Source organism: Rhinopithecus roxellana, chromosome 12 (assembly GCF_007565055.1).
Source record: "Rhinopithecus roxellana isolate Shanxi Qingling chromosome 12, ASM756505v1, whole genome shotgun sequence".
Lineage (NCBI taxonomy): Eukaryota > Metazoa > Chordata > Mammalia > Primates > Cercopithecidae > Rhinopithecus > Rhinopithecus roxellana.
Window position 1 is genome coordinate 79,182,722 of NC_044560.1, and position 16,985 is coordinate 79,199,706.

Genomic DNA, 16,985 nt, shown 5'->3' on the forward strand with positions numbered 1-16,985 from the left:
ATCCCATTGCCCAAGTAGTGTACATCACACCAGAAAGTAGTTTTTTGATGCTTGTCTCCCTTTCTTCTTCCATCTTTTTAGAATTCCCAGTGTTTATTGAATTTTTCTGTGTTTCCACGTGCATCCAATGTTCACCGTCCACATCTAAGTGAGAACATACGGTATTTGTTTTACTGATCTGTGTTAATTTGCTTAGATTAATGGCCATCTGCTGCATTCATGTTGCTGCAAAGGACATTACTTCATTCATTTCTGTGGCTGCATGGTATTGCAGGGTGTATAAGTACCTCATTTTTGTTATTCAATCTACGGTTTATAGGTACCTGGTTTAATTCTACGTCTTTGCTACTGTGAATCATGCTAGAATAAATATGTGAGTGCAGGTGTCTTTTTGGCAAAGAAAATTTATTCTTTTTGGGAATAATGGCACTGATGGGTCAAATGGCAATTCTATTTATAGTTCTTTGAGAACTCTCCAAAATACTTTCCACAGTGGTTAAATTTTATTGCATTCCCACCAACAATCTATAAAGATAGGTATTTCTCTACGACTTCAAATCTGTTATTTTCTAGCTTTTAATAACAGCTATTCTAACTGGTGTGAAATGGTATCACATTTTCATTTTGACTTACATCTCTAAGATGATTAGGAGTGTTGAACATTTTGGGCATGTTTACTGGAAACACTTATGTCTTCCTTAGAGAAGTATCTATTCACATCATTTGTTTTTACATTAATTTTTAAATAAATTCTATATATTATTTGTTGTATGCAGTTTGCAAATATTTTACTTCATCTTGTAGAGTGTCTATTTACTTTGTTATTTCTGCTGTGCTGAAGGTCTTTAATTAGATGCCATTTTTTATTTTTAGTTTTTTGAGATGGAGTCTTGCTCTGTCACCCAGGCTGGAGGGCAGTGGTTCAATCTCAGCTCACCACAACCTCTGTCTACCCGGCTCAAGAGATTCTCCTGCCTCAGCCTCCCGAGTAGCTGGGATTACAGGTACAAGGCACCATGCCTGGCTAATTTTTTCTATTTTTAGTAGAGATAGGATTTCACCATGTGAGCCAGGCTGGTCTCGAACACCTGACCTCAGGTGATCCGCCTGCCTTGGCCTCCCAAAGTGCTAGGATTACGAGCATGAGCCACTGTGCACAGACGTTTGATTTTTATTTGTACTCACTTTAAAGGTGTTATTCATAAATTTTTACCAGAGGCCAGTGTCTAAAAGAGTATTTTCTACGTGTTCTTCTAGAATTTTTGTAGCTCCAAGACTCATAGATAAGTCTTTAATCCATCTTGAGTTATAATTTTTATATTTGAAGAGACAGGGATCCACTTTTTTTCTGCACGACTAACTAGTTTTTCCAGTACTACAATTTATTGAATAGGTGTTAGTTCTCCTTTATTTCTGTTGACTTTATAAAAAATAAGTTGATTGTAAAAGTGTAGCTTTTTTTCAGGGCTCTCTCTTCTTTTCCATTGGTCTATATGTATATTTTTGTACCAGAAACATGTTCTACTGTTGCAGTAGCTTGTAGCACAGTTTAAAGTCAGGTAATGGGAGGCCTTCAGGGTTTCTTTCTTTTTTTAATGTCTAAAGTTGCCTTGGCTATTTGAGCTTTCTTATTCTTCCCTATGAATTTTACTCACTTTGTCACCCAGGCTGGAGTGCAGTAGCACAATCTCACCTCACTGCTACCTACTCCTCCCAGGTTCAAGCATTTCCCCTTCTCAGTCTTCCAAATACCTGGGACTACAGGCATGCACCACCACACCCGGCTAAGTTTTGTATTTTTAGTAGAGACAGGGTTTCAACATGTTGGCTAGCCTGGTATTGAACTCCTGACCTTAGGTGACCTGCCCAACTTGGCCTCCCAAAGTGTTGGGATTACAGGCAAGAGCCATCACACCCGGCCTAGAACTTTCAGAACTATGTTTAATAGAACTATTTAGAGTGGAAATTCTTGTCTTATGTTTATTTTTATGGAGAATATATCCAGATTTTGCTTGTTCAGTATGATGTGGCTTGAAGATTTGTGATGGATGGCTTTTATTATTTTGAGGTATGTTTCATCAATGTCTCGTTTGTTCAGAATATTTTCATGGATCAATACTAAATTTTCTTGAAAGTTTTTTCTGCATCTACTGTGTTAATTTTTGACTTATCTTTACATGGTGAAGAAAAGTTAATGACTTGTATGTGAAAAAACATCCTTACATGGAATGAAGCTCACGTTTCTGGCAAAATAACTTTTGGATTTACTTATAATCTCAGTTTACTATTATTTCACGAATATTTTTTTCAACATTTATAAAAATACTGGCTTGCCGCTTTCTCTTTTCTGTGTCTTCACTATATTTTGCTATCAAGATGATACTGATTTTATTTAACAAGTTAGGGTGGAATCCCATCTTGATATTTTGTAATACATTTAGTAGGCTTAGTACCAACTCATCATTGTATATATGGTAAAATTTGGCTATAATTTTATATCACACAGGGCTTTTTATGATTTTTTATTATTCAATGTCATATATTTTATATATTTTTGCTCTGGTCAAGGCTTCTGTTTTTTACTGGATCAATGTTAGCAAGTTGTGCATAGTTAAAACTTTATAAGTTTTCTCTAAATTTTTTAGTTTGCATACATAGAGATGTTCATAGTCTTTGAAAATTTTTGACTTTATGTAGAATTCATTGTGATTTTACATTTATAAAATTAAATAGATGCAGAATAAAAGCTTGATAAAATTCAACATTTCATCATGATAAATCTCTGAAAAATTTAGGTATAGGAAAAAGGCACCTCAAGTCAATAAATGTCACATATTACAAAATATGCAGAGCTAATAACATGGTAAACAGGAAAATGTAAGATTTTACTCTAAGATCTAAAACGAGTCAACAATGTGTCATTTCTTCAGTCTTACTAAACATAGTACTAAATGTCCAAGAAAGACATATTGAAGAATATAATTGAAAACAGCAGTTGAGAAGAAAAAGTTAAATTATTCTTATATAATATTTTATCTCTATACATAATCAGAAGCTTAAGAGTTTACTAAACCCTATTTGAATGAATAAACAAATTTATTAAACTTGCAGAATACAAAAGCAACATCCAAAAGTCAGAATTTCTATGTACTGACAACTATCACAAAATGAATTTAAAAACAATTCCATCTACAATAATAACTACACTTTGAAATAAATTTAACCAAAAATTTGAAACTCCTTACATCATACTCTAAAGAACATTAAATAAATTAATACATGAATAAAATAGATTACTTATTCATGAATTGGCATTAATACTGTTAAATATTTCTATTACAGAAAATAATCTACAGATATAATGCAATCTCAATGAAAATACCAGTGACATATTTAAAAATACATCTACAATTTATGTAGTACCACAAAAGACCCTGAACAGCCAAGTAAAACAACAACAACAACAACAACAAACCCACGCTACCTGTCTTTGGAACATACTATAAAGCTATGTAACAAAAACAGTATGGTACTTGAATAAAAACAGACACATAGGGCAATGGAGCAGGAAAAAAAAAAAAGACCAGAAATATATCCATTTACTTACAGCTAACTGATTTTAAATAATGGTGATTATTTCTTAGAGACAGGAGAGTATCTTCAATAAATGGCATGGAGAAAATGTTATAGCCACAGGTAGTGTAATAAAATGAGACTATCATCTCACACCATATATAAAAACCAACTCATAAAACTCATAAGTTATTATTATTATTTGAGACAGAGTCTCACTCTGTCATCCAGGCTGGAGTGCAGTGGCACAATTTCAGCTCACTCCAATCTCTGTCTCCCAGGTTCATGTGATTCTCCTGCCTCAGCCTCCTTAGTCGCTGGGATTAAAGATGGGTGCCACCATGCCTGGTTAATTTTTGTATTTTTCGTAGAGACGGGGTTTCATCATATTGGCAAGGCTAGTCTCGAGCTCCTGACCTAAGGTAGTCTGCCTGCCTTGGCCTCCCAAAGGCTGGGATTAGAGTCATCAGCCACCATGCCTGGCCACTCAAAATAAATTACTTAAATGAAAGGCCTGAAAACTGGAAACTACTACAAAAAATAGAGTAAAACCCACATAACATTGGTTGGGCAGTGACTTTTAAAATCTAACCTCGAAATCCCAGGGAAGAAAAGGAAAAACAAATGAGTCAGATTACTACAAATTAAAATGCTGTTGCACAGAATCTGACACAATCAAGTCCACTAAAAATTGGAACGAAATATTTGTAAATCATACATGCGTCAAGGGGTTAATATCAAAAACACATAAGAAACTTAAATGACTGCACAATAAACAACAAATAACTTACAAATGCATAAATATTTTTCACGAAAGTACATACATATGACCAACAGATACATTAAGAAATTATCAATGTCGATTATTACAGAAATGAAAACCTCTGCCTCCCAAGGTGCTGGGATTACAGGTGTGAGCCACTGTGCCTGGTCTTACATAGACTTAATTTTGGATTAAATTTCTTTTCTATTTATTGCATCTGCAAAAATATATTTTAGTATAAACTCTCTGGAGTTTTCTAAGCTGTAGTTTTTGAAAACAAAAAAAGTTTTTTCCAAAACTATTTCATTTGGAGAGTTTTTCATTAATATAAATTCTCTAATGTTGAACAAAGTTGGAGCAATGGCTTCAGGGTTTCCCTCTAGTACAAAATGAGTACAGTAAGATTGTGACACAAGTAAAGTTACTATAACTCTATATTTTAATGTTTGTCTTCAAAAAATCATCTTCTGAAGTTTAAAGGCTTACGTTTTCTGAAAAATCTTTTAACAGTGATTGCACTTTTAATGATTTTATTAAGTATGAACTCTGATGTTGAGTCAATGTGAGCAGATGTTAATAGGGTTTTCACTTTCTTTATATTTGTATATTTGTTCTCAAGTATAAATGTCCTGTGCAAAATGTGAGCATTGGTTAAAAGTTTTGCCACTTTGTTCACACTAGTAGTTTTCTCCAGTATGAATCACCTAACCTACAATTAAATGTGACAACAATTTAATGGCTTTGTCACATTCTTCATATTTCTAGAATTTCTCACCAGCATTTCTTCTATATTTGGAAAAGTTTTAGGTGTTGTCAAAGGCATTGTTACAACTTTCAGGTTTTTAGTTTCTCTTTAGTATGAACCATCTTATGTCTGTTAAGAATATAGGATTTGTTAAAGGCTTTGCCACATTCTTAACACTTGTAGGGATTCTCTCCAGTACGAATTACCTTATGTGTAGTAAGGTGTGAAGACTGGTTAAAGGCTTTGCCACATTGTTCGTATTTGTTGGTTTTTCTCCAGTACAAATTACCTTATGTTTAGTAAGATTTGAGGATTGGTTAAAAGCTTTGCCACGTTCTTCACATTTGTAGGGTTTCTCTTCGGCATGAATCATCTTACATGTAGTAAGGTATAAAGATTGTTTAAAAGCTTTGCCACAGTCTTTACAATTTTATGTATGAATTGTCTTATGCTTAGTAAGGTGTGAAAACTGCCCAAAGGCTTTACCACAATCTTCACATTTGTAGGGTTTCTCTCCAGTATGAATTCTTTTATGTGTAGTAAGGTTTGAGGACTGGTTGAAAGCTTTGACACATTCTTCACATTTGTAGGGTTTCTCTCCAGTATGAATTCTTTTATGTGTAGTAAGGTTTGAGGACTGGTTGAAAGCTTTGCCACATTCTTCACATTTGTAGGGTTTCTCTCCAGTATGAATTCTCTTATGTGTATTAAGGTGTGATACCCGGCTAAAGGCTTTGCCACATTCTTCACATTTGTAAAATTTCTCTACAGTACGAATTATCTTATGTGTAGTAAGAGTTGGGAACTGGTTAAAAGCTTTACCACATTCTTTGTATTTGTAGGGTTTCTCTCTAGTGTGAGTTATCTTATGTATATGAAGGTTTGAGGATCGGTTAAAAGCTTTGCCACAGTCTTCACATTTGTAGGGTTTCTCTCCAGTATGAATTATTTTGTGTTTAGTAAGGGTTGAGGACCACTTAAAAGCTTTGCCACATTTTTCGCATTTGTATGGTTGCTCCTTAGTATGAATATTCTTATGTTCAGTAAGGTTTGAGGACTGGTTAAAGGATCTGCCACATTCTTCACATTTATAGGGTTTCTCTCCAGTATGAATTCTTTTATGTGTAGTAAGGTTTGCAGATTGGTTAAAAGATTTGCCACATTTCTCACACTGGTAGGGTTTTTCTCTAGTATGAATTCTCTTATGTGTAGTAAAATGTGAAAACCAGTTAAAGGCTTTGCCACATTCTTTACATTTGTAGGGTTTTTTCTCAGTAATTATCTTATGTGTAGTACAGTTTGAGGACTCACTAAAGGCTTTGTCACATTCTTCACATTTGTAGGGTTTCCCTCCAGTATGAATTTCTTTACTTTGAGCTAAGTGTGAAAGAATGCAAAATAATTTTCTACATTCTATACATTTGAAAGGTTTCTTTGAAGTATGGCTTATCTTCTGTCTGTTTGTATTTGAAATTTTATGAAAGACTTTCACATATTGAAATATTTTGCTATGGGTAGTTGCCAAACACTGGTTATGTCTATTATAACCTTTTTTGCACATCTTAAACTCATCTACACTTTTACAGCCTTTTCTTAACAGTAAATTCTCATGTCCACATTTTTTATATTTTCTCAGTATGACTTCTTGGAAATAATCTTTTATGCCTTGCTCTGGCCAAAGTTCTTGGGCAATATGAGAACATATAACTGAAAGAAATAAAAATCACAAATTACTCCATGTACTAGACTGAGTATAGTTTACAAACCTAACCTACAAAGTTACACAAACTACATAACAAGATGGCATAGCAAAATACCACAGGCCCTAATTTCTTCATAAATATATAAATATAACAAAAATCCAACGTACATTTGTAAAAAAGTAAGTTGACCGTGTACGGTGCCCCAGGTGAGCACAATGCAAAGAGCAATAAAGAGGAAAAGAAAGTCTGTCACATTTTACCCAACAGAGCTCTTCCTCCTCTCCATTTTAACATAGTGACTTTCGAAGTAAACTGCCAACTCCTGGTTTCTTTTTTAAAAGACAAGTAAAATGCTGGCACATACATCTTTATTTCTGGCTTACAGGGGCTTTTCCAGACACTGGTTTCTGTCTCTTACAACAAAAGGTTCTGAAAGAAATGGTGGTATACTTTAAAATGACAGTTTGAGCCTGCTGAGACAAAAAAGAAGTTTTATAGTATCAGAGAGACTGTTGTATCACAGAGAAGAAATGTAGCAAGTGATTACCAATTGTTTGTTTGTTTTTTTTGAGACAGAGTCTTGCTGTGTCACCCAGGCTGGAGTGCAGTGGTGCAATCTCAGCTCACTGAAACCTCTGCCTCCCGGGTTCAGGCGATTCTCCTGCCTTAGGCTCATAAGTAGGTGGGACTACAGGCACATGCCACCATGCCCAGCTAATTTATTGTATTGTTAGTAGAGATGGGATTTCACCACGTTGACCAGGATGGTCTCGATCTCTTGACTTCGTGATCCGCCCACCTCAGCCTCCCAAAGTGCTGGGATTACAGACACGAGCCACCACACCTGGTCTACTGATTTTTAAGAAGAAACACAAATAAACTCCTCTAACTAAAAGCAAACAAAAAATTTTAGACAAGACATATTTTAAGAACATGTTTGAGAGACTCCCAGAATGTCTAGTCAAAATGATTGTTTTTAGACTATGTCAGGACAGAACTACATTATAAAGATTATGATGGGTAGCTTTTCTAAATGTCCGAATCTCAATTAAAGATTACAATGTATACAAAACAGGGCAATGTAATTCCATCAAAAATACAAAATTTTCAGAAGGAAACCACAGAAAAGATGTACACATTAATTTTAAAAATTGATTAAAAATTGAATATTCAATGAATGAAACAGGAACACAGACAACTATAGAAAATCAAAAATGAAGATAAGAACAAAAATATTGAAAATTTTTAAAAATTGAAATTATGGGGGTAAAAAATACAAGAAGAAATAATAACTGAAAAATCCCTCAGTAAGGAAAATAATGTAAACACGAAGAAGCTTAACAAACAAACTAGGATACATACAAAGATATTTATAACAAATACATATATAAGCACAATTTCAAAACTCACAGACAGAAAGAGCATTTTGAAAGTTGCAAGATAAAAGTGATGTGTCATATAAAAACATAGTCTTATGATATAACCAGTGAATTGTCAACAAAAATTTTGCAGGCCAGAAAGAAACTGTGAGATGTAGTCAAATTACTGGGGAAAAAAATAGTTTTCAAGTAATACCATCAGCAAATCTGTTCTGAAAAATGAAAAAACAATGTTCCAAAATAGCCAAATTCTGAAAAGGTATATCGGCACTGCATAAACTTACAAAACTGCATAAACACATAACAGATGCTGAAAGCAGTTCCTTAAATAGAAAATAAAAGTATTCAAGAAAATACCACACAATCTAATAAAAATAAATTATTTTTTGAGAAACATATGCACATACATAAAAAAAGGATTTTGTAGCATTATCATAACGGTGCAGAAAACATTTTAAATTATTCTGTAAAATTTGAAAGACAAAAGCATAGCAATTATTATAAACATCTGTTAATGAATACACCACATAAAAAGATATGATTAGTAACATCATTTACAAATTTCAGGGCAGATGTAATAAGGAAGAATTTTTTATTCAGTTGAAGTTAATTTTTTACCAAACCAAAAAAAAAATATATATATATATATATATATATATATATATATATTTGTCTTTTTTGAGACGGAGTCTTGCTCTGTCACCCAGGCTGGAGTGCTGTGGCACTATTTCAGCTTACTGCAAACTCTGCCTTCCGGAGTTCACACCATTCTCCTGCCTCAGACTCCTGAGTGCAGTGGCATGATTCTGGCTGGCTGCAAGCTCCGCCTCCCGGGTTCATGCCATTCTCCCGCCTCAGCCTCCTGAGTAGCTGGGACTACAGGCGCCCACCACCACACCTGGCTAATTTTTTGTTTTTCTATTTTTAGTAAAGACAGGGTTTCTCCGTGTTAGCCAGGATGGTCTTGATCTCCTGACCTTGTGATCCGCCTGCCTCGGCCTCCCAAAGTGCTGGGATTATAGATGTGAGCCACCGCTCCCAGCCAAGAGACATACTCATACTTTCAATAAATAGATTTATTAAACATTTTAAAAACCAAGATCCAACTTGCCTTTCTACAAGAGTCGGTTGAGATCTAATGATAAAAAGAGACTGAAAGTGGCAAAATGGAAGTAGAGGTTTCATGCAAATATTAATCAAATGAGAGCAGAAGAGGCCAAAATAATATTACGCAAGCTACATCTTAAGTCAAAAACTGTCATATTTTATAAAATGGACTTGAAGTCAAAACTCTAAAGACACAAAATAAGACCTTAAAAAAATTATAAATTTATTTACTGGAAATCTATGACACATTTGTATATAAATGTGTGTTTCTGTGTGTGTGTGTGGGTGTGTGTGTACATATATCTCACATTAGGGCTCCAAACATATGAAGCAAATATTGACAGAATAAAAGAAACACATAGAGAGCAATATAATTACAGTATATTTTATATTGCACTTTCTGTAATAAAAATAAAACAAGACAGAATATTAGTAAGAAAACAGACAACTTGAAGGCAGTATAAAACAATTATTCCTAACAAAGGTATAGAGGGCACCCCTCAACAACCTTAGGATACACACTTTTATCAATAGCTCATAGAATACTTTCCTTGATAGACAACTTCCTAGGCCAAAAAAAAATTTACCACATTTTTAAACTAAAATTTTATAAATTACTTTATATGACCAAAATGGAATGAGACTATAAATAATAAGAGGAAAAAAATGAAAAAATTCACAAATATATATAAAAATTAAACAACACACTCTTGAGCGTGCTCTTGTGGAAAGGCTGAAATAGTTAATATTGTAAATATGTCCATCCTGCTCAATGTAATCTACAGATTTAATGCAATGTTTTTCAAATTTCTCATTGTATTTTTGAACAGCAACCCCTCGAGTATATAGAATCTCAACAGACAATAAAGTACTTAACAATCTTCAAAAAAAAAGGGAACAATGTCGGAGGCTTTATCGTTTCTGATTTAAACACACATCACAAAGCTACAGAATTAAAAAAATTGCTGGGCACGGTGGCTCATACCCATAATCCCAGCATTTTGGGAGGCTGAGGCAGGTCGCTTGAGCCCTGGAGTTCAAGACCAGCGTGGGCCACATGATGAAACCCTGTCTCTACTAAAATCACAAGCTGGGTGTGGTGGCAGGTACCTGTAATTCTAGCTACTCAGGAAACCATCCAAAACTCTTCCCAACCAAGGTCTGGAAGAGGTCCTGCCTTTTCAGAGGCCTGGAGAAAGACACTCATTTATAGCCAGACAGACAAGACTGCAGACCTTGGTCCTTACTGTCTTCTCGGAAGCACTTCCATGACTCAGTTCCAGCTCTTTGAGCCACAGTTCATGGTCAGTTCTACCTACATGGAAATCCACACAGAGACTTGGGGAAATCCTTTCTGGTACCCAGTGAAAGCCATTTTCATCTACATTTTGATATAAAGTCCACCATAGATATACAACCAACTGCAGAAATCTGCCCTACTATCTACCCTACAGAACAAAGTCCTAAAGGATATTCACTCTGCCAAAAATATAATGGGAATTACAACTACCCAAGCCCCTTGTAACAAGTCAAATAAAGTTGAACCCTAGTGAAGACCCAGCAGCCTTGTGACCAAGCTACAACCCCTCTCCACTACAAGCTCAGAGGGCATTCTATCACCCTGGGCACACAACAAAATAATATCTTTACATCTTGAAGCCAGTTTATAAAAACTTGAAGAGGTGTTTGCTTCTTAAAATTCACAGAGAACAATTCAAAACTATATTGTGCCCACTCTCAATACTTAAACATAGCACTGAAGGTATGTGGCAGAAAAATTAGTCAAAATAAAGTTTTAAAGTCACTGAAATTGAAGACAAGTAAGAAGTTGCTGTTTATAGAGCATTTGACTTTATATATAAAAAACCATAAACAGTACATTAAAACCTGATTAAAGTAATAATTACACTCAATAAATTAGCAAATAGAAAATTAACATACAATTATACATTATGGTTTCATACACTTAAACTATCTGATAAAATACAGAAAGAAAGCAATCTTATTTACACTAGCACTAAAATAAATTTCTAAGAACAAATTTAATCAAGCAACTAAAAAATACTTTAAATGAAAGATACATCAATTAAAAAAATTAGAGAAGACGCAAGTAAATTTAAAAATATTTTGTCTATTAATTGAAAGAATAAATATTGCTAAAGTGCCTTATTTTTTATTTTTATTTCTTTGACAGAGTCTTGCTCTCTTGCCCAGGATCAAGTGCAGTGGCACAGTCTCGGCTCACTGCCACCTCCATTTCCCGGATTCAAGCAATTCTCCTCTCTCATCCTCCTAAGTAGCTGGGATTAGAAGCGCCTGCCATGATGTCTGGCTAATTTTTTGTAGTTTTAGTAGAGACAGGGTTTCACTATGTTGGCCAGGCTGGGCTCGAACTCCTGACCTCATGATCTGCCCACCTTGTCCTCCCAAAGTGTTGGGATTACAGGTGTGAGCCACCGTGCCCAGGCTAAAGTGCTTTGTTATCTAAGGTGTCTCTAGATTCAATAAACTCCCATCAGAATTCCAGTTATTTAAGGTAATAGAAAATATGGTTTTAAAATTTACATAAAACTACAATAAACTTTGAATAGCCAAAGCAATCTTGAAAGAAAAAAAAGGGCCAGGCATGGTGGCTCAAGCCTGTAATCCCAGCACTTTGGGAGGCCGAGACGGGTGGATCACGAGGTCAGGAGATCGAGACCATCCTGGCTAACATGGTGAAACCCCGTCTCTACTAAAAAATGCAAAAAACTAGCCAGGCGAGGTGGCAGGTGCCTGTAGTCCCAGCTACTCAGGAGGCTGAGGCAGGAGAATGGCATGAACCTGGGAGGTGGAGCTTGCAGTGAGCTGAGATCCGGCCACTGCACTCCAGCCTGGGCAACAGAGCGAGACTCCATCTCAAAAAAAAAAAAAAAAAAGAAAGAAAACAAAAAAGCAGGATATTATACTGTATAATTTCAAACTATATTTCAAAACTATAGTAATAAAACAGCATGGAATGTGCAGAAAATTAGCAATAAATAAATAACAAATGAAACAGAAACTACTACTCCCACATATTCCAGCCATAATGCAAAAAGAGAAGTTAAAAAATAGTTTAATTAGCTGGGTGTGGTGGTGCATGCCTGTAATCCCAGCTACTCAGGAGGCTGAGGCAGGAGAATCACATGAATCTGGGAGGCACAGGTTGCTGTGAGGCAAGATTGCACCACTGCGCTCTAGCCCTGGTGATAGTGTGAGACTCCATCTCAAAAAAAATAAATAAAATAAAAATAGTTTGACATAAAGTTTCTCAAAATTATGCAAATATCTGTGTGCTTCCAGAAACAATGGAAAAGCAGTCAGATTGTACAGTCTATTATATGCCACGAAAAGGACTTTGGCTCTCACTGTAAACCTAAAGTAATATTACAAAAGGGAAAGAATTTTTAGAGATTTAATGAAGATAAAACAAAAGATGCTTCTATGTGAGAGGAAAAAAAATTTAAAAAAAGCAAAATAAATAAAAAGAAACAGACACAATTTCCTTTGTAAAACAGCTTCCCAAATTACTTTAAAAACTGGCTTTTTTTTTTTTTTAACTATAGATCTCTTATCAGTCTTGTCTATTGTATTTACTCTCACCTACCTGGGGGTTTGGCTACCATATCATGCATCCTCACATTCCAAGGCTCTTTTTCTTGCTCCAGACAGGTGATCAGGTCTGGCTTTGAGACAGCAATATCTGTTTTATGAAAAATAACATGAATTTTGCTCATATTCTCCAATTACCAACTTAGTAATGCTCTCAGTAAAGAGAATGTAATGGAATATTCTAGTAAATTAACACCAAAATAATAATTTATAACAAATTTCTGAATATATTGGGAATAGTGGCTCATGCTTTTAATCCCAGCACTTTGGGAGGCTGAGGCAGGAGGATCACAGCGAGGTCAGGAGTTCGAGACCAGCCTGTCCAACATAGTGAAACTCTGTCTCTACTAAAAATACAAAAAAATTAGCCAAGTGCAGTGGCACATGCCTGTAGTCCCAGCTACTCAAGAGGCCGAGGCAGGAGAATCACTTGAACCCAGGAGGCGGAGGTTGTAGTCAGCCGAGACTGTGCCATTGCACTCCAGCCTGGGTGACACAGTGAGACTCTGTCTCCAAAAAAATAAAGAAAATAAAAAAAACAAAGAAAAATTTCTAAATATTTAAAAACATTTTAATTTTATAGGTTCTTAATTTAACTACCTTGTACTAATTCAAAAATTGGTGGTGGTAATGAAATTTTAAGATGTGGGCAATAATAAGTTGCAACTAAATTTCTAAAACTAACCCTAATCTAGAGTGAAGGAAACAAAACAGCTCAGAAAAGTGGAAAATAAACGTCAAAATAAAACATTTTGAAATTCTTTTCTACATGGACAAATCCTGAAGACAAACAAACAAACAAACAAACAAACAAAAAACCCATGATCTGAAAGCATAACATTTTTACAAAAATAAATGAAACCTATAGGGTATATCAGGAATTATGTATGAAGGTTATCCTCACCCAGGAAGACCAGGTTTCTGTAGTTATCTAACATCACATGTCTATATAAATTCCGCTGTTCAATGTCCAGACATTGCCACTCCTCTAGAGAAAATTCTATGGCCACATCTCTAAATGTCAACGCTTCCTGAAAAACACAAACACACATATTTACCAAGTGGCCATGGGCAGAATTTTACATTTGACTCAAGGTGAAATAAGAGTAAAGATAACTGGGTCTTACTTATAGGAGTGACTGAAATTATCTAATAACTTTCAACACAGAAATATTCTCTCATGTATACTCTAACTCTGAGAAAAGAGAGTGGCATAAGATCCAAAATATCAGTGTGCATATACTTTTCCAGATGATGAAGTAGGACATGAACAGTAACATGTACATTTTTGCGTGCTGTATTTACATCATACAGAAAGAGTTGTGCAAACTTTTCAGATGGAAAAGTCATACTGAGTTAGAAGGTACTGCACAAATTTTAATGTGTACAATAAACTGAAGATCTTGTTAATGCAGTCTGTGACAGAAGGTCTGGAATAAAGCCTGAGTTTCTGGATCTTGGTGCGGTGGCTCATGCCTGTAATCCTAGCACTTTGTGAGGCTGAGGCAGGTGGATCACCTGAGGTCGGGAGTTCAGGACCAGCCTGGCCAACATGGAGAAACCCCGTCTCTACTAAAAACACAAAATTAGCCAGGCATGGTGGAGCATGCCTGTAATTCCAGGTATTCAGAAAGGCTGAGGCAGGCAAATCACTTGAATGTGGGAAGCAGAGGTTGTGGTGAGCTAAGATTGTGCCCTTGTACTACAGCCTGGGCAACAAGAGCGAAACTCTGTCTGAAAAACAAACAAACAAAAAACAAGATCACCAGTGATGCCAATATTTATGGCCTAAGAAGGCTATTTTGTCAAATATGGAGTAATTGGAAGAGTCTGTGGTCTTTTTCTCCAGTTTTTCTGGCCTGCAACAAACATTAGAGCTTTCATTTTCTAAGGCAGATAAAGGCAAAGGAAACATGAGAAAGAAGGGCAGCTGCCAGATTAAATGCGATGGTACATCACATCAGCTGCATAAAGAAACTTACTAATGAAGAGAGAAATAATGAGCTCCATATTGAAGAAATCTGTCAGAGAGCTTCATTAATCAAGTGAGTTATTAATATCAACTGGACTAAGACAATTTTTATGATGTGCTGATGCACACAGGACACAGCATCACTGTGGTAATAGTGGCCCTCCAAAAGTAAATTACAGCCTGAATTTAACTATAAAGAAACATCAGTTTTATGCAAAGTTCAAAATACAGATATCTCCCATGTTCTATAATTGTTAATAGTTAATAGTTATTTTAAATAGTCTTTCTTTAGCACCCTGGAGAACAAGTATCTCCTAATAATTTTTTTCAGAACTTACTGGGTAATAAATGCCATCCTGTTTAAATAAGCATTTTCTTCATCCTTTTCTACACAGAGCTGATGGAGAACAGAGACAGAACCTCAATATTAAATGGTCTTTATTTTTATGAAGAACCCCAGCTTTTCCCCAATAGGAATCTTGAGCATCCACACCGTCCCATGTTCAAAAACCACAAAGGGAACATTTTTAATATTACAGATTATAAATTCATGGTGAGAATACTGCATGGCATATAAGAATCCATGAAGTACAGAATGTAGAGAAGGCTCTGGTACATAGGAAAGACATATTTTTCAGAGATCCTTGACTATTATAAGAATTTTCAAACGTAGTTATAACAAATTCATTTAAGAGAAAAAACACAAGTGGAGAATTAGTTTTGCAAGTACTAAAGGCATGGCATTCTAGCAGGCAGAATGGACACAACACTTACTCCGAAGCATGTTTAGCTGACAAAAAAAAAAAACATTTTTTATCTTCTCCTCTTTCTCTGGAATTTCTTTTCACATGAGATTTTTGAAAAAAAAATTACATCTGCATCTGGAGAACATGCCTTGAAAGATGTAAGCACCACATCTTTACCTGCTACCACCACACTCATAGGCAGAAGGACCAATACAGAAAAATTCTACCCATTTCTGTCCTTTATAATAGTAGATATTCAGGAACAACAAGCTGCTCCACAGATGTAAAAATATAAGTTTCTCCTTTCCTGTCCTCAGGTGTCCTCCCCTGCCACAGACAACAGCAATTTCTGCTACAGTAATAAAAATGTGGGCCACACTGCCCGGTTCCTAAGAAACCCAAACAGAACAGGTTCTGGGACCACCTGTTAGTGCAAAGGTGAGACTTAACTATCATAAAAGTATCTTGAACCCTCATACTTGATTCTGGATTCTGGACTCAACTTAGAGAGTCACATGATTCTAATTAGAAGCCTGGGCTTATAACAATTTAAGCATCGCCTCTCCAGCTTTAACAAGCTTATAAATCACTTGGTAATTTTGGCCCTACTCTATGAAATGTGATTCTGCAGGTTTTGAAAGGCTACATGAATGGGTGTTATAAACAAGTTTCCTATCAATGCTGATGTTTCTCCATCTGGGGTCATTATTACCATTAGTTAGAGCAACCAGGCACAGCTCCGAGTTCCTTACACTCAGCACTCTTGTGACAACGCAAATACTTTTGGTATAAATAAGGACAACAAATCTCCACCTAAAAAATATTATAATCTTTGCTGCTTTTTTTAAGTTTACAGAAGAAACAAAGCAAGAATGTTTATTTTTTGTTTTTGAATTTAGAAAGCAACAATGTTTAAGTCTGCATTTAGAAAACAAGTATAGGCCGGGCGCGGTGGCTCAAGCCTGTAATCCCAGCACTTTGGGAGGCCGAGACGGGCGGATCACAAGGTCAGGAGATCAAGACCATCCTGGCGAACACAGTGAAACCCCGTCTCTACTAAAAAATACAAAAAACTAGCCGGGCGAGGTGGCGGGCGCTTGTAGTCCCAGCTACTTGGGAGGCTGAGGCAGGAGAATGGCGGGAACCCGGGAGGGGAAGCTTGCAGTGAGCTGAGATTTGGCCACTGCACTCCAGCCTGGGTGACAGAGCAAGATTCCGCCTCAAAAACAAACAAACAAACAAAAAAAAAAAAAATAGAAAACAAGTACACATGTAGTGATGCAATGTTTATTATTCAGATACTACATGCTCAATAAGATACTACAGGGCACTGTGATAGCACATTACAGGATTTAATCTTAATA

General features: G+C 35.7%; 1 protein-coding gene across 1 annotated transcript in view; it reads right to left on the minus strand.

Moving 5' to 3' along the window:
* LOC104671909 (zinc finger protein 91) overlaps nucleotides 1-14,253 on the minus strand; it is a gene marked incomplete at its 3' end in the record, with an annotated part of 193,822 nt that extends 179,569 nt beyond the window's left edge. The window contains 5 exon segments of the mRNA XM_030942334.1: nucleotides 5,182-5,334; nucleotides 5,574-6,788; nucleotides 12,899-12,994; nucleotides 13,808-13,934; nucleotides 14,188-14,253. Coding sequence (XP_030798194.1) covers nucleotides 5,182-5,334; nucleotides 5,574-6,788; nucleotides 12,899-12,994; nucleotides 13,808-13,934; nucleotides 14,188-14,253 — 1,657 coding nt within the window.
* Between the last annotated feature and the right edge of the window lie 2,732 nt (nucleotides 14,254-16,985).